The following is a 24,362-nucleotide window of genomic DNA, read 5'->3' as shown; positions in this document are numbered from 1 at the left end:
TTATTTTTTAAATGCCTGAAATAAAAACTAATGTCCAATTGATAATACGTTTCAAATTTAAAAGGCATTAGCTAACAGTATTATAAATTAGACTTCAATTCGAAATCCAACCAGAGGGGCTAAATACCATAGATTAAAAGCAAAGAGATTAAATTTCAAAAGTCTGAAGAGTCTAAGGACTAAGAACATAATTAGACCAAAACTGTGTGACCAATAAGTTATTCCATATATTTTAAAGTTCGAGCTGGAGTTATTCGAATGTAAGATTTCATTCTGAAATCTCAAGTTTCAATTTGAGCTAAGGTATTCATAAACCGATTTTCTAGAGCTTCAATATCGATTCGATAAAAAATTCCTTTAACTGCAAATAAAACTTCCATTGGCTGTATTACAGGATGATTATTCCGCGTCCCAGTTCGGAATGTTAGCCGTTGCTTCGTTCACCATCTTCACAAGGGTCACCTGCAGACACGACAATTCGAATACATGAAACCTGATCACATTCGAACTAAGAATTGCATGAATACATGCAAAAGAAAAGGGCTAAACCGGACTTAGGGAAAACAAAATAGCGAACAAGCATGCATCAGTTGTCAACCAAAATGAACAACATATTCAACAAGAATCACCTCAAATTGTATAATCAAGCTACCCTAACCCGGAATTTGTTTTGAACTATCTAATTGTTTTCCTTTGTTTAAGAGGCCGGAGTTCAACTCGAATTTACTACATATCGACTAGACTGGTCTTCAATTTAGCTAGGCCAAGTTAAGCTTAAAAAGAATGCCAAATGAGTTGTCTCGGATTTAAGAACCATAGTCGTCAAGAAAACAAACACCGTTGTCTCAAACATAGCAGAAAAACACAATCCATGAAGGTATTGGTAAAGGATAGCAGTATAGCACCCTAAATCGCAATATTGGTCCGTAACATTTCTATATATTGCTTTTCATAAATACATACCACACTTTCCGGGACCCCCGGAGGAGGCAAGGGGAGATTTCGTGGTGGTGGTCCTCGTAGATGTGATCGTTTGTCAAATCGCCACTCCCCAATTTTACCATACGTTAACTCACCCTGAATATTAAATGACAAGTTGTAAAACAGATGAAGTCTGTAATAATATTCGGAATAGCAAGAACGAATAATTAAACACGCAAAAACGGTTTACCTTCATATTGTAGTCACATCCATAGGTGTAGTGAATTATGAACCTTTTCCCTATTTCCAGATCCCATGGTGGCTGGAATACGAACAGATAACAAAACACCGTGATGCTTATCGATGAAAACTATACCAAAAAGTGAAAACATTTGGAAAAATAAGGTGCCAAACCTGAAGCATGAAGTCTTTCCGGAGAATGTGTTGCACGCCATGCAAAGCCGATGCCACAGCATAAGCATACCTTTGGTTCGTAAAACATGTCAGTACCGAAAGTTGAGCATACCGTGTCGGACACATCCCCATATCTGACACTCTAGCCTGAGTCTGAGAAAGATAGCCGATACTTACATTTCTAGCACCCATCCAAAAGCTTTATCAGTCTCTGGATCATCCTTCATTTTTAAAGAAACATTCATCCAAGTAGGAGCAATCTGTTCCAATAAATCCTGTATATAGAATCATACGGTTTTAACTTAACAGAAAGTCCGAAGCCAGAAACCTTAAAATAGTCTGATCCGTCTTAACCAATATTTGAATCAGGCGTAATCTATATATCAGTTAATAGGAGATTTTTACCTTCTTGATAATGACAGGCGAATTGCCGATCGGATCTATATTTGTCACTGGTCCCATCTCCTCCGGGAAAAACTTTCTTAACAATTTTTCGTTCTGATCCGGCTTAATGTAGAAAAAGGGGAACGCAGCCGGGTATCCTCCATGTGCCAGATTAGGTAGGGGAGTGACAAATATGTGGTCAGGCTCCGCCATCAATATATAGCTGCATCAAGAAAAATGGTCAGCATGCTTTAAATACCAATATTGCTCCGACTTTCGTTTTTCTCAAAGTGCTGATGTCCGACACATAGATACGGAGATATTAACTTCCAAGGAGCACCAAGTACATGGGAAAACTTAGAGAAAGAAATGCACTCACACTCGAATCCGATAAACAAAACTAAAAACGGATTAAGGTGCCATGAAACTGATAACAAAATCATGATATGTAAAAGCACTCACTCTTCTTCAATTGCAGCCTTTTCAAGCCACTGCACAAAAGCCCATGGCCGATTTAAGACAATGTATCCCTGAGAAGTGAGACGATGATCAATGGAATATCCAAAATTAGTAAACAAGAATTCGAAATTCAACCGTTCGAATAGTTCACTTTGTCTAGATCGATGACTCGAACTAATAAAACTAAAGTCCAAGACTATTCTATGCATTTAAACACACATAAAAGAAGAAACGACTAGCCCCAACCAAGAATATAGTGATGTGAAAAGCATACCCGATCGAGCCCTGCCGGAAGAGGATCAACTACAACGGTAGGAATCTCATCCATCAAGTTGTCAGGACTCCCCGAGTGTAAAATACGGGTGAACCCTCCCATTTCCGATCCAGGCAAGTCCTTCTGCTTCTTATACCAATAGTACATGATCCGACACTGCCACTTGCTGTATGGAGCATCAGTAGCTGTTAAGGCAACATGAAAAGGCAGTTTGGCATTCTTCGATTTCTTTACACTTTCGGGCATCTCAATGACTGGATCAAAAAACATCCCACCATTGGAGTCGTCAACAATCGGTTTCGAAAGAGATTTATTGTGCATTACCATTGTTACCAGATTGTAAGTGGTGAAGGAAAACCCGAGAACTAATGCAATAAGAAGGAGCGGTGAAGGACCTCCCATGTTCTTTTGCAGTATCATCGATAGTTGTAACCAAACCGCTTTAAAACAAGCTCTATGGCGCAATAAGTCCAAACCGGTTAATGATTGAAGTTCTGGTTGACTTACAGGACAAGGCAAGCTCGAAAACCGGCTTCAGAAGAATTACTGCAAACCAGTTAGACACCAATCAAGAATTGAACCAAGTTAACTAATCGAAATCAAGCAAGAAGTTTTCATTATTCAGAATATGAAGCACTACTTTGATATCAATTACTGATATGCAATACTAAAGCGAAGGCTCACAGCATATGAAAATTCAAGATACATTTCAAAGCTACATTACTCGGATTCAGATTCGAGAGTAGTTGATATATACATCGAAAGAAGACCAAAAGGGGATCAATATTTCCATACAACCAAACAGAAATCATTCAAATTCATCAATATCAGTCAAAACAACCAATCAATTGGCAAAATTAATCACTGTTTTTACAAGGATCGAACTTGAAAAAAGAAATCAAAACATACAATGTAAAATCGAGATCAAGCAACCTTGAGAGACATACCAGGATCAAACAAGAAGCAAACCAGAAAGCCAAAGCAGGACAAAACAGGCAAAATTGAGCTGAAACAGCCCGCTTGCAGGCAACTTTGTTAGAAAACAAGTTAATTAAAATAAACAAAGGCTTGCCACTAGTGATTACAATTTCAAGGGTTTACTAAACACGACTCCAAAAAAAACAACGAATTTTTGAAGAATTCTGATTAAGAATAGAGAAAAAGTCAAAACTCTGACAGCAAAACAATGGGTTTCAACACACAAACGGAGTAAATAAGAAAAACCCAGATTCAAGATAAGAACGTGGGGAGTGAATATGCAGTATTTTAAAGCTTATTAGCTCGAAAACCCCATGTTCATACTTTAATGTCATTTGCATGGCATAAGCCATAAAACATGGAAAAAAACTTAAAAAAAAACCCGAGTTTTTAATTATACCACATGTTGTTTAGAGAGAGAAACTTACAGCAGTATGGGGAGAGATTGATTGAAGTCTCTGTGCCAGCCTGAAACTGGGGTTTTAAATTTTCAATTGAAGGAGAGGCTAGTCAATGTCAATGGTGGGGTTTAAATTTAATTGAAAAAGAAAATGTTGGAAATGAAAAGATGGATCATAAAATAATAGAAAATGAAATGGAATTCCATGAATACCGGAGTAAATCCATTGGAGGATAAAGGAAATTGCTTTACAATATTCATTTTCCTTTACAAAATTTTCCTCATTAGCATCAAAATTAAATATATTACCCACCTTATTATGAGTTTTTTTGAGGCAGAAGGTACAAAAAAGTCTTCAAAATAGTTTCAACTAATTTGAATTAAATAATATACTAGTTAAGTATTTTGACTATTCGATTGTTCAGTATTAATGATTTTTTTTATTTAGAATACTTGGTGTCATGTGATATAATACAGTGCTATCACATGGTATTTGTAAATTTTTAAAAGAAAGATTTCGAAAAAAAATATAAAAATTATTAAAAATGTTATGAAAAACATTTAAAAATATTTATAATTGACAAAATATTCAAAATTTATAAGTATTAATATTAGTTAGGGGAAAGCCTTTGTATTATGTTAATATGGAGAGAAAGGAATCGCAGAATTTTCCGGGGGTTATAGATGTCTGAGGCGGAGGTGTTGTGTCGCTTGAAGGAGGTTGTTCGACTGAAGGTGACAGGTCTGGCTGGGGGAAAATTAGACCTGCTCAATCTATCTAGCTCCGGTGAATGGGAATGGACCGCGAAATTTTTTTTCAGATTTACAAAAATGACCAATAAATTTATAACGCAAACTCCAATTTCGCAACTAAGTTTCTAAATTCGCAACGCGAATATGTAAATCGCATTGTGATTTTTACAACTCGCAACGCGAATCTATAAATCGCTCCGAATTTGTAATTCGCAACACAGAAATCAAATTCGCAACACATAAGTCAAATTCGCAAAGCGCGTTTATTTTCGTAACGCGAATTTTATTTTCGAATTCGAAACACAATATTAATTTCACAACACAAATGTAAACAATATAATCGCAAATCATAACCTAAAACCCTAAATCACAACTCAGTCCCATCTCAATCTCTCACTGTCTACGACGACATCCGTTCCCATCTCCGGCGAAATCCGTTTATCTCCATCTCTCATAGCCACCCTCACAACCATTCACGGTCACAAATAGAAAATCAACCACCGAGGATTATTTTTTTTAATTATTTTTATTTTAAAATTTTTATATTATTATTAGATTTTTCATATTTAAATTGATGATAAATTTACTAGTAATTTCAATAATAGATTAACCATTTCACTTAGATTGCTTAGTAAATTCATTCGGTTGCTGCCAATACTGCTAAACTATTTAGTCTTTAACCATGTGAAGTTAGTATTTGTCTTTGTTTTGTCTTTTGGTTGAAGTAATGCAATTCATTCAAGTTTTAATTTGTAGAATAATAGTTTTTGAAACTTAAATTCGCAACACGAAAATGAAAATCGCAACGCGAAAATGAAAATAGCAACGCGATTTTAGTTTCGCCTTGTGATTTTCATTTTCGCGTTGCAATTTTAAGTTTTAGAAACTACTTTTCTTCTACAAATTGAAATTTGAATGAATTGCATTACTTCAACCAAAAGACAAAACAAAGACAAATATTAACTTTACAGTGTTGTGAATTTAAGTTTCAAGAATAAACTACTACTCTTTATGTTGTCCTTGAACCTGCACTAAACTTATATGTTGTCCTTTTAAATATTTATATAAGTGCTTACTTCTGGAATGTTATCTGATATATTTTGTGAACTATGATAGAATAATGACTTGGGTGAATACCGTGCTAGTTTGAAACATATTTGGCTTTGTTTTCACTGTTTAATATCATGTCTGTTTATAGTGTATAATTTGTAGTTTTTGGTATATCTAACTTGATATGTTTATTTGTTTTTGTTAGAATTTTTTTCAGCTTCATTGACTATAAGGAATAAATTAAGCCTAGCCACTACAATTGCGTCGACACTTACACCTGTACAAAGAAAATTGTTTGAGGATATTTGCTTCGGGCTATGGCTGAAAGTATAACATCCGGGTGGAGATGCTATGTTGACCCATTTGTTTCTTCAGACCATGACTAACGATCTACCCGAGAGGATACAACGTGATGATGAAGAGATATGGTTTCATTTTCCACCGGCGTATATTTTTTTTGGGCGGGAGGAGTTTTGCTTAATCACTGGTCTACGCATCGGACCCGATGAAGTAGGTCGGTACACTAGTCATATCGCCCGCCCATCATGGTTATCTCGGGTTTTTCCTGAGTTGGCAAAGGCGAAGCCCAGTTTACACGTCGACGACTTGAAAAGATTACTTGTTAAAGATGGTTTTACTCGGATGGATGACCTCAATGTTGTCCGAGTATGCCTTTTATTACTTTTGCATACCGACTTTTCAGGCAAAGAGGTCAGACAACCTATTTCTGAGGACCTAATATTATTGGTAGAGGACCTAAATGCATGGAACGTGTTTCCGTGGGGTTCATATCTATGGAAAGCTACCTGGAAAAAGTTATCGTCTGCCTTTGAGGACCGAAAAAGTTTGTGTGGTCATGGTTCCAAATACACTTTGGCATGCTTTATTTGGGCCTTTAAGGTAAGAATTTCTATATAATGTTTCCAAAATTATAATTAATTATTTAACAATTACTAATGTTTGTGTATTATATTGTTTGTAGATTTGGATATTTGAGGCTTTTCCCAGCATGCAGACATATGCAATCAAAAATTCAAATGATATTCCTAGGGCTATTTCCTGGAGGAGGATCTGGCTGTTGGATTAGGAAGAGTTACTACCATATACGACGATGAATGATGTAAGTTAACATAAATACTACCATATATAAACAAATTATTACTAGTAGACGTTTAACTTTGTTTGAGCTTTTATATTGTTAGGAGGCCAACTATCCATTACAGAGGCTAACACCCACAGAGGCTGAGCTTGCCACTGATTGGTGGCAATCTAGTAAGCATTTTTTTGATGGCACGGATGATGAGCACCCCCCACTTCGAGAGCCATCACCTGATTGAGCCGATTTTACAGCTCGACACCCAGAGCCATCACATGATCGAGCCGATTATACACCTCCACAACGAGAGCCATCACCTATTCTATCACATCATCGAGCCTCTTCTCCACCATCACCTCATGATAGGCAACCGACAAAGATGCCATGACATTTATCTCCCTATTCTCCACCTCCACAGGATGAGTTAGGGGAGTTACTTGATGAGGTCAGTGCTTTGCGTGAGGAGGTTGGTACTTTACGTAATGACAATGGTGCATGGCGTAATGAGGTACGGTCTTTACGTGGTGAGGTAGAAGTTTTACGTGATGACAATGGTGTTTTACGTGGTGAGGTATCTACTTTACGTGATGAGGTAGTCGCTCTACGTGAGATTGTTGCATCGTTACAGAATAAGGTTCATACTCTACGCAATGAGGTAAATTTGTTTAATACTATACTAAAAATGCAAATAACATTTTTTTCGGCATTATTTATTTGTTTATTTACTGATTTATGTATTAATTTATTTTTAGCGGCCCGAGAAGGTAGATGATTTACGTCGGGTTTTTCTTGCACGACGGGGTTCTCGTCATTTTTTCTTGCATGTGTTTATCCCTGTTATGGAACGTCGTCATTGGCTTCTCGATGAGCTTTAGCTCCCATCCCTGAAGACGATAGTATATGACAGCATGTTGAATTACATACTATTGTCTGATCTAAGAGATATTATTTGTAAGGGATGGAGCGCTCATTTGGCTAAATACTTGGATGCGATTGATTATTGGACTAATTCTGGAAACAATAAGCCAAAAAAGTTCAAAGTTATAATGATCAGAGACGAGACAGCGCCACAACAAACGGAGGGAGCCAGAAGGGATTGTGGTCCTCTCGTATGCATGTGCTTGGAACGTTTGACGTTAGGAAGTAAACAGTTTCTACCTCCCACAGATAGAGATAGAGGTGATGTAGGGTTATGGTTTTGGCATTTTATAGCTAGAGCGATATATGCGAGACGTTGCCTACCTGCATTCGCGTGCTGAAAGTGTGCATAAACAGCACAAATTGGTAAGTTTGAGCAAGTGTTGTTAACATATATACTCTTTGTTGGTTTGAAAATGTTTGGTTAAGTACCTAGATAATTTGTTGTTTGTTGGTTTTACATGTGTAGAAAGTGTTGTTTGAGCAAATGTTTGGTTTCTGCAGGTTAATCCTGAAGTGAGCTGCGTGAAATTGATGTATTTGTGCATAAATAACCAGCTGTTGATTTGTTTTTTTTAGATGCGTAAATAAGAATTGTTTTTTGCTTGTTTAATTGATTTGTAAAATTTGATTTGTTGTTTAAGAAAATTTCAATCTGCATTATGTTGAAGGCAAAAAAGACATGTTGAAGATATACTTTCGCAACGCGAAAGTCAAATTTGTATCGCGAAAGTCAAATTCGCGTTGCGATGGTTGCGAAAGTCAAATTCGCAGCGCAAAAGTCAAATGCGCGTTGCGAATTTTACTTTCGCGTTTCGAATTTGATTTTTGCAACAATCGTAACGCGAATTTGACTTTCGCAACAATCACAATGTGAATTTGACTTTCGCGTTGCGAATTCAAAGAAAACACCTTCAAAACAAACAACAATCCGATAAGTGATAACAACTGAACATATCATAGTAATGTTCAAAATCAAGTTACTAATGAATGTCTAACTGAAAATGTATGCATTCACACATAAAATACACATAATACAACGTTTGCATTTAAAAATCACCTAAGTTAATAAGTCTTAAAAGGTGAAGCCGGTTGTGATTGGAATTTTGATTTTGATTGCAATTTTGATTTCCTTTTCCTTGGCACCATATGAGTTTGGATTTTGACGAGGATCCATATTTTGGTAGAGGAAAATATGATTGTGATGGCACTGGTGATCCACATGTCAACCTTGTATGACCACTTTCCTTGCACCGACTACATGCCAATATCCTATTCTCTTCACCCTTAGACGGTATACGATCGTGATTTTTTGGTCGGCCAGGTCGTCTGTTGTCCATGACTGGTGGCAAAGCTATTTGTAAGTCATCTGGTATGTCCCACTCAGAATGATGTGGAATAGGGTAGACAATCTCAGCATAAGTCTATCGATATACTTCTGTAGTGTAGCAATCCATAGCGTATGCACTTGAATCATCTTGGTTTAGATGAAGAACAACTTTTATAACATGGTCACACGGATAACCAGATGTTTACAATTTCATACAACTACACGTCTTTGCATTTAGATCGACAAGCCCATTTAAGTTATTATCCAATACTTCAAACAAAGTGTTTGAACATGGTTCAACTCTCCATGACGTTGACTTCACAACACGTTTCGTTATCTTTTTTTTTCAGTCCATGATGTAACACGATGTTCCAATGTTCCTGTAAATTTAAATAAATAATACTTAGTAAAATATATAATTATGATAAGTTACGAATTTAAAGAAATAATACATGTATGGTTTCTTTGCTTGTAGTACTATTGTTGAATAGAGGCTCGAAAAAACTCTATTAACATAGTAATGGGTAATTTTCGGGAATGACGACTTAGAGCGTTGATTGATTCTGCACTATAAGACGTCATGAAACCATATCTTGCTCCAAGTTGATGTACTCTTGACCATCTTTCAAACTCGACATCTTATAGTGTTTGAGCACATTGAGAAAAATCACGTCTTAAACAATTTATATGCTTATTAAAATCCACTTCCCGAATAAGCTTTTACAGCCTTCCAGTATGTCCATTTGTGATTTTTTATACCAGCAGACCTTGTTTTTAGATTTCTATACAAATGAACACCACAAAGTCCATGAAAAGCATATGAGAAACACCTTCTAACAGCGTTGTCAATTGAGTTTGCTCTATTGGATATGATTGTCAGATTGCTAATAGGACCTATACAATCCCTAAGATGCCCCATAAACTATGTCCATAAATCAGAGGTTCAGATTTGCCAACCCCGTAAGCTATTGGCAGTATCCCATTGTTAGCATCCATGGCTACTGCTAATAAGTTTACTCCAAGGTATCAACCTTTCAAATGTGTTCCATCAACTATAATAACTGGGCGCATGCAAGTAATAAACGAACGAATCTACAAAATAATATACACAGGAAATATAATCATTTAAATATGAAATATATGTAACTAACAAAAATAAGTCAACAAAATTATATTGATTTACTAACCGCGGCACCAATGACAATAACAGAAACTCAAAGCATCCATCTCTATCTGTTTTGATATGAGTTACCGACCCATGATTTTTCAACTTTAAATTGTGACAATAAGCCGGCAGTTGGGCAAACGATGCTTCTGGAGACCCCCTCAACAATTCCAAGGCATAACATTTGGATCTCAAAGCTTGAGAATATGAGATACTAATCTTGAATCGAGCATTCATGCCAGTCATAATTTCATGTCCCCGATATACACTGTCATTCAAAAACATTAACTCAGCCAGAAAACCACCCAACACCTTTTTGTTTGTCTGTCTATGGTGAGGAAAAACTTGAGTTCTTGAACATGTATGTTTATCAATAAAAGTCCTAACTTGAAACATTTCGCAATCTTTTATCCTCTTTGCAATCATACGCCACGTACAGTTTTTGTCAATCATACACTTTGTTTCGAAACGATCTTTGCTTGATTTGTTAACTTTTAGTTGATAGCCATCTTCCACACATTTCGTATACAAAGCTATCTTCAAGTCTTCCTTTGTATCAAAACAATCATCTTTCTTGATACGAATAACTTTTGTGTAACAATGAACTGCTATCTTTACCAACTCTTCTTTCGATATCTGAAATAATTCTGGCATATTCCAGTCATACTCCTGTGGCATTTTCTTTTTTTCTTTTCTTCGGGGACTTCTTCTTTTTCTTTTTCTTCAGGGTTATATGAATTATATAATGGATGTTCAACATGTTCATTCACAGTCGTAACTTCCTCCTCATTATTATCAACATCTTCCTCGGCAGCGACTGTTTCATCATCAAAATTCGGGTATTGACCAATATCAAAATCATTACACGCAGGGTATATTTCTTCTTCTGAAACATCATCAAAACCTGAGTATTGACCAAGATCAAAGTCCAGGTATTGACCAAGATCAAATTTTGAATACTGACTAGTACTCACAATTTTTTTTGTTGGCTCATAATCGTCTAACTGGTCAATACGAAAACCAGAATTTGGTGCTGAAAGTTGATTGAGATTTGGATTAGGAAAAGGTTGTGTGTTTTGAGATTGTGTTTGATATTAGAAATGTGGTGAAACAAAGTTTTCTTGGTGATGAAATTGTGGTAGAACCATTAAATTTTGAGGTTGATAACAACGTTGTACATTGTGAGCACCATAAACTGGGGTTGAAGAACTTAGTTGATTACTACCCGCTACTGACCCAACTTCACTACTTCTAGGTTCAACAACATACAATGTAACATCATCTTATTGCGAAACACTAATGTAAGCAATGAATCGTCAACATCTTCATTGTCGGTTAACAAATAAACTTTACATTTTCTCTGATAAGATAGCTTAAATCCACTTAGAGGCTCTAAATTCAATTTCTTTGCAACACATAACATTAGAGTTTCATAAGTTAACTTTTTTAATGACAGTTTTAGTTGAAGATTCATGGGTAAAGACATATATTGTAAAACACCATGAACATTCTCCAAAACACAAATTTATCTAAACATGATCAACATTAGATGATTTCATTCTACAAATTGTAAATTAATTTACTAAACAAACGAGCTATAAACTACACATCATCATTAACTTAGAGAAGAACATACCTTTATTAAGTTGATAATTTGGGAGAGAAATCATTGAAAAATTATATAGAAATAAAATTATGTAAAAAAAAAATTAGAGATGGGGAATGATGTCGTTGGATATAGGAACGGATGTCGCCGGAGAGAGTGATAGATGGAGATGGAATGAGTTGCGATTTAGGGATTTAGGTTATGAGTCGTTGCTGCTGCGTAGTTATATGCCCAAAACATTTGTGTTGCGAAAATAAAACATGTTGCGAAATTAAAATTCTTGTTGCGAATTCGAAAATCAAGTTGCGAATTTGAAATTCAGTGTTACGAATTTGGCTTCTGTGTTGCGATTTGCATATTCGCGTTGCGATTTACAGATTCGCGTTGCGAATTTGGAAAATCGCAACGTGAATTCGGAAAATCACAATGCGATTTAAATATTTGTGTTGCGAATTTGAAAACTGATTTGCGAAATTGGAGTTAGCGTTGCGAATTTGTTTGTCATTTTCGCAAATTCAAAAAAAGTTAGTTAAAATCGTATATTTTAAGACATTTTCGGTGACTGAAGTTATTTTCTCATTTTTTTCATTTGATTATTTTATGCTTTATACCGTTCTTTTTTGGATATATAAAATTTACACTTATCCAGAAAAAAATATTAGTTGAGCTGATTATCATTCAAACTTAATTTTTTTTTTCAAGACTTGATAAAATTTGAATCCAATTAAATAAAATATATTTGTTTTATCAAATTTTCCAAAATTTAAATCGTAAAAATTCAACTCCTCGAACTTAAAAAACTGAAAAATTTATCAGAATCAATTTGAAAAGCTGAATAACTTTTCTAATTTGATTAACAAACCGATTAAACTAATAGGAGATGGCAAAATTTATAAATAAATACCAAAGAGTACATAAATTACCATATAGAGTTGGCTTTTCTTAACAATTGTAAACAAGATCAAATGATAATGTAATTTACAAAGATCAATCAGAACAAAAATTCTGGGTGCTGTACAGACATCATAAAGTCAAATGCCAATGGCATATGTATGTTAATTCTGTAATACTGGATTCATCATATAGACATAACAAATGTTGTTGCAGTCTATTGCAGTGACTATTGACGACCGAGAGAGTCGATAATGTCACATTACTATAGCCGTTATTTAAATCCTTGATCTTAGCCTTGTGATAGGCTATAACACCCTTTCTGGATACGTGAACATACTGTCCCTTATTCAACTCGGACAAGATATAAGTTAAACTTTCGGACACTGACGGAAAAATAAGTATTAAGGCGTTACCATGGCTCGGAGTTGTTGCCAAGAAAATTCCGGACATAAAACGGTTGGGACCAACCTTCCTCCGTTGTGATGAGATTCAGACGCACAAGCAATTTCTGAACAGCTTCTTCTTCCAGGATGCTAATTGAGTTTGTTGACTGTCTTTGCGAGGAAGAGCTCTGCAATAGTTTATTAAACTTCTTTATCACAGTCTGTAAAAATTCGAATTTTAGACGGATATTTACATCACACTTTGAAACTTACCTTTGCCTCTTGGTACAACTTGAGGTATTTCAGAGATTGATCATATAATCCACAATGGTAGAGGAGAATGCTGTAATCTCTCATTTCCTTCGGATTGTTTTTTAGAAGAATAAGCCGTTCACATGCTGCAACGAGGAGTAAGTACTAATAAAATATAAGTATGATAACCTCAATATCAGATTCCGAATGAATAAAGACAAACAAATAAATTTTGCCTAAAGCAGGTTGGAGCAAAGAAATCTGAAAGGATAGGAGAGGACTAAGAAATGGCTACGCGGAAAATTGAGCTGACAAACTATATTACACAAAACCGGGTGTTTGTTGGATACGGGTATGTGTCGGGCACAAATATGTTCAACCTTATTATATTCTCGTAGATTGGTTGCATCAAGTTTTTTCTGTTCGTATATGCTCCTTTTTCGTATAAATGAATAGCTAAAGGAGGGGCAACATTATACAACCCAACAAAATTCAAGCTAATAGATATGTAACAAACAGAACCATCAGAGAGCAAGTCCCTGATTTTAACAAAAGTTTCAATTACGCTTTTGTTTCCTTCCTAGAGAATGTACTTCTCGGATTTTCGGCTTGACCAGGTTCAGGCTATGCCAGATCGTTCAGTTGTTAGTTTTGAGTTAGGTTTATCAAAATCAGGTTAGCTTTTCCCACCTCTAGACTATCATGTTTTAATGTATATTACTAGGCAGAAGGAAATTAACTCATGCAACGTCTTCTAGATACTTACCAGACAAAGCACGTCTCATATCCCCAAAACGTACGCTGGTCCAAACGCCCCGCTCTAGCCTATGCTGAGCAGCCTTTGCGGATGCAAGCTGATAGGCACTACAAGAAACCGAATTTGAAAATATAACCGAAGATTTCAAAAGTACAGATAAAACAACATTAAATAAATACCTCTCTTGACTGCCATTAAAGCTGTCTACACAGTTGGCTGCATCTGCTGCCCTTAAAAATAAACTATCAGCACGATCGTGTTGAAATGGCCAGAAAGCAACCTTCAAATTACTCAAAATCTGCAATCATGAAAGTATTTGATAAAAAAACCGAAAAACGGAAAACACACACACACACACACACACACACACACACACAGAGAAGATGCAATATAATTCTTGTAAAGAACAATAGAACATAACAAAGGTTAAACCAAACTTACATTACCTGGACTCAGGGTAAGTGTCAGATACAGGTTTAAGTCTGAGATAGTTATACTAAGTTTCTTTTTTCCAAGTTTTTTAATATATTTGGGGAAACATATCCTCATATGTCATTTCCATATCCAAATGTGTTGGATACAAGTGTTGGACACGGATATTGTATGGAACATGAAAAGTCAAAGCAACCTAGCAAAACTTACAACAGTTATGGCATCACATAAATGTAGTTGGAATCAAACAGTTAGCAATCATTTTAGGTGATCAGTTTCTTGTTTTCAACTCATGTTCCACTTGTCCCGGTATGAGAGTAAATTAACAAAAGAGAAATTAACGAAAAACAGAGAAACAGTCATAACTTATTGTAAACATCAAGTGTCAGTTTTTCTTTAACTTGACTTAGATAAGATTTAATGTATAATATGTAAGAAATCAAAGGGGCAAGAGTATAAACATCACCTCTTCCAATAGCATTTGTACAGTCATTATGTGGGGCTGATCAGATTCTTTGCTCTTTTGCTTATCATAGGCTCTCGGAAGACCATCATGATCACGAGGAAAGAAAATCTCTACATCAAAATCCAAAAGGCCCCACATGCGAAACATTTTCAGGATCTCACAGTGTATGAGTGAAAGCATTAAAGCAGAACCTGAACGATGCGTCAAAACCTGCTCAAACCGTAAGGATTAACTAACAAAATCTCCATAAAATGGTATGTCATTCAGAAGTAAATACAAAATGATAAGATAGAAAGACTGTCTTTCATACCGAGTGAAGATAAAGGGCTCGTGGCTCTGCTTGGTTCTTGGCCATAGATCTCCGAAAGCCCTACGAAGAAGTTAATGGATTAACCAGTTAAAAAAACATATGATCACATTAACATTTGAGAAATAAATAACTTTTTTATATGCTCAATAGACTTGAAAATGGCATTAACTATGTTTAGTGGTAAGACATTATGTTATGAGCAAATTAAAAATCTCTCACAAATACCTTTCTGACATACAAATATTTTTCTATGCTCTCCAAAAAATTCTCCCGTGACGACCTGCATGATGAGTTGTAGTGAGAGCAGTAGCCCATGGAAAGATCATCCAATCTTTCAAGAAAAGCATCCACGGGCAAAGGAACGGAAGAATGCGAAATGAGAGAATCATCCTCTGCTGCTATGTAAAGAGCAGTTTTCCCAAGATCAACGCCTCTATTTATACTAATACTTGTTTCCCTCTCGATATTGGATAATTCTTTAATTTGTGAAACGAAACCCTTCCTGGCCTCCTGCTCAAAGATCATTTAGGACTAAAAATTTTAGATACAAACGTTAAACAACAAACTATATCAAACTTGATATATCATTAAAACATATCATTGAGCTTAACCTATCATGTTGTTCATTCTCGTACACGTGTGACTCTATTGAAATGAAAAAGTGGGATACAAAAACATAAATCCCAAACTCTATCCTCCGCAATAATCAAAACTATAACATTCAAATTGAGAGTTTCCAGTTCTAATCAAATTGAGAGACAGCCATAACTTCATCAATTCTTGACAGATGATTAAAAAAACCAAAACAATCACATAAAAGATGAATAAAGTTCGATTAACATTGATTAGAAACAATCAATAGAATTTTAAAAAGAAAGTTCCATGGAAAATTACTCAAATTCTATTAGATTAAACTAATTCGAACATTTCTCCAACTACATTCTGAAAAGCATATAATAGTTCTCTTTAAAGTAGAAAGGATGGAGCACTAGTACTCTAGCGTGAGAGGTATCGATTCCAGAAGATTCAAGAGCATCGTGCAAGGAAAAGTTGAAATCGGTGGAAGCAGCAGCGCGAGGAAAGGATCGACCACGGCGATTACACGGCGAGGATAACGAAGTGGGCAGGGCAGGGATTGAATAGATTTTGGAGAATTTAGGAGGAAAAGGATTGAGAATCGTAGGCGACGTTAGTGAAGAAGATGAACTCATTGCTGCTTCGTTAATGGCGACGATAACCAGGAGTGTCTAAGTGATAAATGATTAAATTTATTTATTTTTACTTAATCAATTGTAGAATCTGCAAAATATCTCACAGACATTTTTATATAGGTTAAACTATACATTAGTAGTTGAATTATAGTGACTGTTTCATTTTGGGCACTGAACTATTAAAAAATTTAATTTTAACGATAATTTTTTTCAATTTGGTATGTTGTCAATGTATTAATCATTAATAGTCGTTTAATATATATATATTGACTTGAAATCAAAATATTTTTTGTTTGTTTTTGTTTAACGTAACATTTTTTTTATCTCACTATCTTCCTTATCAAATTTAAGATTTTAATAATAGTTGAAATTATCATTCCTCAGTGTTTTTTCCTTGAATGAAATTGAAACTAAAGTTAGAGAATCAAAGTCCAATACATTAATACGGAGGACCAATAATATCTCAACACATAATGTCAATTAGCTGAATAATGGGTGACTCTAAAATAACGAGAGATTTATCCGAGAAAAAAATCACATTTGATTATGAAATCGACTTATGCATTAACTTTATACTTGATTAGAAAGCAATCTATCATCCAAATTTTACGGTAAAGATGATCAATGACACGAATCAATGCATGCAGGCTTGTAGGAGAAGCTGATGTGAAAAAATAATGAACACAATTCGTATCATCATCTTCTATCACTATACTAATTTAATTTTTTCTTAGATCCCTTTAAAATTAAAAAAAATTAAAATAAACTATTTTTAGAGTTTTATTTTTAAACTTTTTTCCTGATTTGTAATATTTTTATGGGTTTTAATTTTTAAAAAAAAATTAAACATAATTACATTTAAAAACATAAATTCTGACTATTTATTTTTTGGTAATTTTCTGATTTTTTTTATCATTCTAAGAATTTTCTAATCTCTATTACATATGACAACTTGATAGGGCCTCATGATACTTTTTAACGAAAACGTCAAAGAAACTAATTTGATAGATGAAATATAAGTTAAGGACCAAAATGATAAAAATAAAATAAAATGATCAAAGAATTTCACTAAAGTGTAGGGGACATTTTAGGTATTAAGCATTTATTTGTTGCGTCCACAATATGATCAAAAGCCTTCATGGATAGGCTTGGACACCACCAACATATGTTGCATTAACCGATGCAGATCCCTCGGTAGCAAACTCATCCCACGAATCGGTTGATAGTACGACGAAATCAGCCAATTTTCCGGTCAATAGAGATCCTATTTTGTTCTCAAGAAAGCATGCCCGAGCAGCTGAAATCGTGTGCCTGTTATGATGAAACCAGGAAAACATCAGATAAAAGCATTGGAGTGATGACCGAGGGACTTCATTTTCTCTAAAGCACCCATGTCTGACACCAGCGTCGGTGTCCAGTGCATTTCGGACATGGATATGGAGATATGATCCTCAAATATAGGAAAAACTTGAGCATACTTTTGTCTATCATATATCCATATATATCCGACACCAATTCCAGGTATAGAAATTTAAAGCCAGTGCAGACAAAAGTAAATCATGATAAAGTAAGCATGCTTCGATGAAGAACAGATGCAAAATCCAAAAAGAAACATAGGAATGCCAATCAAGAACAATGATTTTAAGTTTTTAACAGTTCGATTTGAAAGTTCGAATGATTTTTTTTTATCAAGGAATGTGTCCATTTCGACGTTGATAAGAATTTGGTTACTTTCTAGAAATTATGGTAAAGCAGCGCGCAGCAAGTATTTATATTGAGAACAAATAAGTACACGTCGAAGACTCGGAGAAAATGTAGTTCTAATGTTGCTTACCCAATTAATGCGTCGTTCAGCGACAGGCACTCGGACGGAATCCAAGCATTTTCCCAGCCAGGAGGAATTCTTTTCATTGCTGTTCTTATCGCACGCAAAGGATAAGCACTTGTAACCTGGAGTAACAACAATAAATGAGGTCCTGAGAAGACGTAGAAACCTATGTTACCCAGAGTTGGGATGAGTGTCGATATATGTGTCCGACATGGGTCTGCTTAATTGTTTTGAGGGTTTTCCATATATTTAGTGAATCTAGTCCGCTATACACATGTATGAATATGTTTCAGACATAGATGTTAAACACAAACTTCACGGAAATGAAGAGTCCAAGTAACATAGGTAGAAACGAGAAACAAATATTAACCGGAAGATGATGCTCACAGGCCAGTCAGAACCGAGAGGCAACAATGCATTGCTTGATAGAAGTGACCGGAAAAGATAAGACCCCTTTTGAGCCCTATCCACCCCAAGCTTTCTGATCGCGGCATCAGCATCATCGAGCAAGTGATCAGGCTGTTGGCAATAATAACATCCAAGTATCATCAAACTGAAATCATTTCCAGTAGAATTAGATAAGAGTATCTAAGTATTTAAGATCACCCTCACATGGATGCAACAATAATTTCAAGTTTTTACTAAACGATAGAACAGAATGCAAAAGAGAAGATGGAATTCCGAATTCATGGTTCAAACATGAATTCACCCCTGGAGTTAAAAATACGAAAAAATATGCATTCACATTTTATTAGCAGTGTCTTAGTATGAATCATGAAAATATAACAGAGCGCCGAAAAGAATTAAAACCTGTACTGAAGCAACAATCCCTTGTTGGCCAAATCGAGCCGCTGTGCCCGGGGCTAAATGCTGGGCATGCTCAATCTGAAATCATAATCAAAAAGGAGAAAACCCGGTCAAGCTGAAATTGTGAGCATGGAACATGCTTGTACAAGGAAGAAATTCCGAGATTTTGACCATTACCCTAAATCTCCGATCTCTTTTTCCATTTTTGGAGATAACAGATTCATACATATCAAGGACCAAGTCATTTGCTCTATCACCTATAGCATGGATAGCAACCTGAAATAAATTAAACACGAAGTAAGCTTCTATAACAGATAAAGAGTTTCGATTAAGAAAGAATGCTATTAGTCATTGGTAACCTGAAGCCCAGACATGTCGGAAGCCATTGTCATGTTCAAAAGACTTTCGGATTCCACAACTTGTAAACCAAAATTGTGAGGGTCATCAAAATATGGCTACAATAAAAGAAATAACATAAAAGCATTAGGTATTACCATCACCACCAAATACATTTCGTGCTAGACAAATACACACAAGTTGTATGGTTCTCACCTCATGGAAGAGAGCACTATTCGAACCGAGAGAGCCATCAGCAAAAGCTTTAACTCCACCAAAGTAAATCCAATCACTCAAAGCATGGCCTGCCCTATGAATTACACTCTGGTATGAAAAAGAAACATTATAAATAAACCGAAAAGGAGAAAGAAGAAAATCTGAGCATGAAGTAAAACAGAACACCAAGACATGAAATGGAGGACAAAAATAAGGCAAGCAAAAATATGTATATGTATACGTAACATAGAAGTCATTCAACACAATTAGAAATGAAAGTAAAATATCTGTGTTACATGTTGAAGAGAGAAACAGATAAGAGGTCATACATATAACCTAGACCAGGTCTCCATTGGAAAAAATAAGCACACTCTTATTTTCATCTTCCCTGAAGAATCAGCCCATTGATACACATCTGTACAAACGAAGATTCCCATGTATCAGAAGTTTTTTTTTATCTCAGATATCCATGTCTGGATAAGTCCTAGGTATGGGTGTCAAACATGGGTACTTCAAGCAAAACGAAGAGTCAGAGCAACATAGAATATAATTAATAGGTTCATTTATTTGATATCTTCATTGACCCAGAAAACTATTTTAAGTGAAACCTGAAAAGTCCTGCCACGAATGCTCAACTGGTGCTCCAGGAAAATATCTCCCAAAATCAACAACTGCTGTGACACCCCTCATTAAGGCAAAACTGCTAGCTCTAAGCATCGCTTCCCTCCTTTCATCAACAGAGACTTCCGGAATCCAGGAAAGAATAAGTTCCGTTGCAGCATCAACCAGCAGACCAGTAGGTTCTGCGTAGTCATGAAGAAAATTTAACATAAGCAATAAGTTTATAAATTATTAGCTTAGTTACACATGTTACTTAGATATGCGTATGTTCATTTTTTTTCTCCAAGTTTTTTAGCGTATTTGGAGGATCTATAACCATATCCATGTCTAGATATGCACCAAACATGAGAGTCAGACAAAGATATTTCAAGAAAAATTGAGTCAGAATATGTAGGTTACATAAAAAAAGAACCTAGGAAATTCATAGCTGGAAATTGCACACACTATCAAACAACAAGCACATATGGGGCACCTGTAAGCGTAATATTCCCTGAAATTGTACAACATACTAGGATTTATTTTACTAAAAGTATGCATGCAAAAACAGTAGATTTCTTTGAAACAGTGTTTATCTAAATTTCATTCATACATGAAGAAGCAGAACGAAATTTGTTGAGGGAAAGAGCCAAACCTTATTTTCAATATCAGATATAAGAAATGGGCATTAAACCTATATGAGTGCCGGATAAGGGTATATGTCAGACACAGGTATGTTTAATTTTTGTTGAAATTTTTCCATGTATTTTAGAGGGTCCTTAGAGGGTAATATTCCTATACCAATATCTTGCTATACGTCGGACACATTTATTTAGAGAAAAATGAAGAGTAAGAGCAATATAGATTTAGACTATATTTTAAATTTTTATTTAGCTATCAAGAGGGAAGCGGTTGTTTGTTCCACCAAGCAATATCAACCCTAAAACCAGAAGAAACTAAATAGACTAATACGCATACCTCCGTTAGTAGCTCTCATTATTGTGCCACCATTCGGATCTTTTGATAAATTAGTGACTCCAGCCAACTTTAGTGCCGCCGAGTTAGCCAAGCCCATATGACCATCCATCCTTGTTAGCCAAACCTGCAAAATAAGATATCATTACCATGCTCGATATATAAAGTGCCTGCATGTCAACATGAATAGATATTCTCAATCAAACTCCAGCTTCTTACAGGATTATCAGCTGTGACCTCATCTATCCAAGATGCCACTGGCAGTTCCCCTCCCCAAAGATCATTGTTCCATCCACCACCCAGAATCCACGAACCCCTTTTGGCATCTACAATTATTCACAAGAACAAGGCAAGTGAGAAAGTAATACGAGATTGACAAAAGCATGTAAGAAGCAAAAACACGGAAGTAACTTTATTCAATTATATAATTACACCGGTATGGTCAGATTTTTATAAGTTTTTCCATATAAATTGGGGGATCTTTGGCAGGGGAGAAGACATATTTTTTTTTAAGTTGGGGGGGGGGGACTTCAGTTATATAAGTTTTTATGGTAGTCAAAATTTAATGTTACCATTGTATTGGCTTCAAACTTTACAATTTTTAGAACTAAATCATAATTTAATCATTTTAAGGGGGACTAAAATGTAATTTTACCATTACTAACTTCTAAGTTTATAACTTGTAAAGGGACTTTGTGCATAATTTTGCCAATTTAGGAGGGACCTTGTCCCCGCCAGCCCCCCTAGATTCACATCTGATCTTTGGAGGTCATAGCCCTATTTGGTTATGGATAGCAATGAACTAATAGGGACAACACCTAATCCTATGCACCTATAAACTAAGTAAATCATAAACATAATAACTTTTCAGAAATTTGGTTAAGTACATACTTTTGATATTAATGCAGATTAAATGGAACAAAAAACAAATATTTTTCAGTTACCCAGAAACAATAAAGAGGATGAAACATCAAAAAACATAAATTAAAGAGAAAGAAGATACTTAGTGCTGCTTCTTTCACTCTTCTCACGACTTCTTCTTTCTGATTTACACCTTCGAGCTGTACACGTGCCATCTGTCCTACACAAGAAAATCTCAATTTTGCATAATCATGTATCAACTACAACCACAGGAAACAAAAGCAGATACACTAGGACGTTAAAAGCAAAAAAACAACCCCTAAAAAAATCTAGGCATGTTTAGGGAATCCATCCAGAGGATTGATATGTTTGACAATTAAAGGGACATCGTATGAGATCCCTTTTCTTTTATCTATGGTTAATGTCTGAAAAAGATGGGCATTCATAAAGAAACTTAAAGGGGAATGCTATGTAAGAATACTGAACTCTTAGTCTGCCATAGTTTTAACACCAACATGCTAATGACGATGACACCTATGATGTCATGTTGCCATGCCCTACCATGTATGAGGATTGAGCAAAGTTTCTCTTCAGGACATTTGTTCTATCTAGCAGCAACTGGGTACAAAAAAGTGATGCACGGGCTTGCATGCTGGCTATAGGAATAAGGAATTCACCCACAATCATTTGATACATAAAATAAACTCGTTAAGAAACACTATAACAGTGAGCTTTTCTAAGCAAAAATTCTAATAGAAGAGCACAATAGGAGAACATAGAGATGATGAAAAAGATATGAAAAGCCATAAAAAGCTCTAGAATACCCACAAACATCACAAGATAGAAAAAATTCACTGAGACAGAAAACCAACATAAAGGGCTTCTCAAGAACCAAAATTTAAAATTTAAACTCCAAATTAAAGTGTTGCCATCAATTGAGAATCCCCTACTTTGCCTCCTCAAAAACTCCAGTCCATGGTATAATCCTCCAAGTCACAAAACTTCTAATCGCATCCTTAATCTACAATAAAGGGAAAAAGTTCACTATATTTTCCACATGGTTTTGTGTCAAATGAGTAATTGCATCCTAATTACTCGGTTGATTCTATAATTATTCATTGCATGTTCAGGCATGTCTAGGAGTGCGTTGACTACTTTTCCTGCCCGGTTTTTTTTCGACGGTCCTCACATATGTCGTGTCTGAGCAGCGCCCGTGTTGAGCACATGGCCAAGCCTTGGACACTCCCCCGTACCAAGTGTCCGTGGTTCATTTACAAGTACAACCCAGATTTAACAAAAACAGACAAGAAAAATCTCTACTGTGCACAACATCAGCTCGGTGAAGGTGAAGACTTTTGAAAAATAAATGGCACGAAGAAAAGAAAATCAGTAGGTGAAATTTTAAAACCTGAAGCCCTGCAGAAATCAAGTGCACGTGAGAATCAATAAATCCGGGCACCACGATCTTTCCTTCAAGATTCAGCTCTGTAGTACCGTATCCTGACAAATCCTGCACTCAAAGCTTAATATATGAAATAAAATAAAACTCCATTAATAGAATTCAAGACACTATAGTGGCAAAGAATAACACTATGAATTCACATTTTGTTAAAGAAGAAAGCATAATCGCAGTAGCCAAGAAAAAACCACATCCAAAATACAAATACAAAAATGGGGTTTAAATGGGAAAAAGGAAAAAGAAAGATAAACAACCTGAAGAGAGGAATAGTTGCCAACACGAAGGATTATACCGTCACGAATGGCCATGGAATCAGCGAAAGGAAAAGAAGGGGCACTGGTGAAAATGACCCCATTTTTAACTATCAAATCAGCACCTAGTTTAGTCGATGGAATCAGTGAAGCTCTCCATTTCAACCAATCTGCGGGGAAAAAAAGAAGAAAAAAAGGTTAAGCAGTAGGACATTAAGGAGTACCCAAGTTGATGAATTGTAAAAAGAACGTGGAAATGAGAAGAATCCGAAAAAAGAAGGGGAAAAGGTTGGGGTTTTAGTTACAATTGGAGTTTAGCAGAGGGAAGAAGACGATGGAAAGGAAAATGGCAATCGAAGCTGAAATGACAATGGAAAGATTCATGTTTCTTCTTCTTTGTTTTTCACCTCTTTCTGCTCAGTTTAGTGTTATCATTTAAGTTTTGGCGTGCAGGTGCCATCAGCGGTGAGCAAACACTACGACTTTTTTAACTTTATTTGATGTTAAAAAATTCAACTTGATTTGATTTAGTTGGTATTTTCATAAATTCAACTAGAATGGAAAATCTTAAATTAGAAT

The 24,362-nt window shown here is 35.5% G+C and overlaps 3 protein-coding genes across 5 annotated transcripts; all 3 read right to left on the bottom strand.

The window, feature by feature from the left end:
* Positions 1-256: 256 nt before the first annotated feature.
* LOC120217483 (hydroxyproline O-arabinosyltransferase RDN2-like) lies at positions 257-2,998 on the bottom strand. The gene is made up of 8 exons (XM_039214568.1): positions 2,453-2,998; positions 2,182-2,249; positions 1,741-1,942; positions 1,513-1,610; positions 1,336-1,405; positions 1,172-1,243; positions 964-1,077; positions 257-462 (listed from the first exon to the last, which is right to left on the bottom strand). Exons 1-8 carry the CDS (start codon positions 2,870-2,872, stop codon positions 400-402), a joined length of 1,107 nt encoding a protein of 368 aa, XP_039070499.1. The 5' UTR covers positions 2,873-2,998; the 3' UTR covers positions 257-399.
* Positions 2,999-12,689: 9,691 nt separating this feature from the next.
* On the bottom strand, positions 12,690-16,503 carry LOC120217481. 2 transcript variants are annotated; one of them, XM_039214566.1, is made up of 8 exons: positions 16,238-16,503; positions 15,468-15,752; positions 15,243-15,302; positions 14,933-15,142; positions 14,214-14,332; positions 14,044-14,141; positions 13,299-13,423; positions 12,690-13,213 (listed from the first exon to the last, which is right to left on the bottom strand). In XM_039214566.1, the coding sequence occupies exons 1-8, from the start codon at positions 16,451-16,453 to the stop codon at positions 13,052-13,054; spliced, it is 1,275 nt and encodes a 424-aa protein (XP_039070497.1). In that variant the 5' UTR covers positions 16,454-16,503; the 3' UTR covers positions 12,690-13,051. The 2 variants fall into 2 exon arrangements, with proteins under 2 accessions (XP_039070497.1, XP_039070498.1); XM_039214567.1 differs by having other exon boundaries at positions 12,690-13,198.
* Positions 16,504-17,536: 1,033 nt separating this feature from the next.
* LOC120217480 (protein LONG AFTER FAR-RED 3) lies at positions 17,537-24,227 on the bottom strand. 2 transcript variants are annotated; one of them, XM_039214564.1, is made up of 15 exons: positions 24,089-24,227; positions 23,787-23,953; positions 23,482-23,583; positions 22,216-22,288; positions 21,432-21,538; positions 21,216-21,339; positions 20,249-20,443; positions 19,970-20,055; positions 19,641-19,748; positions 19,448-19,543; positions 19,266-19,364; positions 19,092-19,166; positions 18,669-18,800; positions 18,288-18,403; positions 17,537-17,764 (listed from the first exon to the last, which is right to left on the bottom strand). In XM_039214564.1, the coding sequence occupies exons 1-15, from the start codon at positions 24,165-24,167 to the stop codon at positions 17,590-17,592; spliced, it is 1,734 nt and encodes a 577-aa protein (XP_039070495.1). In that variant the 5' UTR covers positions 24,168-24,227; the 3' UTR covers positions 17,537-17,589. The 2 variants fall into 2 exon arrangements, with proteins under 2 accessions (XP_039070495.1, XP_039070496.1); XM_039214565.1 differs by lacking the exons at positions 23,787-23,953; positions 24,089-24,227 and having other exon boundaries at positions 22,216-22,293.
* Between the last annotated feature and the right edge of the window lie 135 nt (positions 24,228-24,362).

Source organism: Hibiscus syriacus, unplaced genomic scaffold, assembly GCF_006381635.1.
Source record: "Hibiscus syriacus cultivar Baekdansim isolate YM2019G1 unplaced genomic scaffold, ASM638163v2 tig00110187_pilon, whole genome shotgun sequence".
Taxonomy (NCBI): Eukaryota; Viridiplantae; Streptophyta; class Magnoliopsida; order Malvales; family Malvaceae; genus Hibiscus; species Hibiscus syriacus.
Note: the sequence above shows the minus strand (reverse complement) of the source record. Positions and strands in the feature narration are given on the sequence as shown.

What these genes read in the sequence shown, in the direction of transcription:
- LOC120217483 (XM_039214568.1), bottom strand. Translation starts at nt 2,872, where the DNA reads ATGATACTGCAAAAGAACATGGGAGGTCCTTCACCGCTCCTTCTTATT. An exon ending in AAGGCTGCAATTGAAGAAGA is followed by an intron (nt 1,943 to 2,181) that starts GTGAGTGCTTTT and finishes TTCTTGATGCAG; the next exon opens with CTATATATTGATGGCGGAGC. An exon ending in GATGTGACTACAATATGAAG is followed by an intron (nt 1,078 to 1,171) that starts GTAAACCGTTTT and finishes TTTAATATTCAG; the next exon opens with GGTGAGTTAACGTATGGTAA.
- LOC120217481 (XM_039214566.1), bottom strand. Translation starts at nt 16,453, where the DNA reads ATGAGTTCATCTTCTTCACTAACGTCGCCTACGATTCTCAATCCTTTT. An exon ending in TCGATACCTCTCACGCTAGA is followed by an intron (nt 15,753 to 16,237) that starts GTACTAGTGCTC and finishes ATCTTTGAGCAG; the next exon opens with GAGGCCAGGAAGGGTTTCGT. An exon ending in AGTTGTACCAAGAGGCAAAG is followed by an intron (nt 13,214 to 13,298) that starts GTAAGTTTCAAA and finishes AAACTATTGCAG; the next exon opens with AGCTCTTCCTCGCAAAGACA.
- LOC120217480 (XM_039214564.1), bottom strand. Translation starts at nt 24,167, where the DNA reads ATGAATCTTTCCATTGTCATTTCAGCTTCGATTGCCATTTTCCTTTCC. An exon ending in GCAACTATTCCTCTCTTCAG is followed by an intron (nt 23,584 to 23,786) that starts GTTGTTTATCTT and finishes CTTTGAGTGCAG; the next exon opens with GATTTGTCAGGATACGGTAC. An exon ending in CTCTCGGTTCTGACTGGCCT is followed by an intron (nt 18,404 to 18,668) that starts GTGAGCATCATC and finishes TTGTTACTCCAG; the next exon opens with GTTACAAGTGCTTATCCTTT.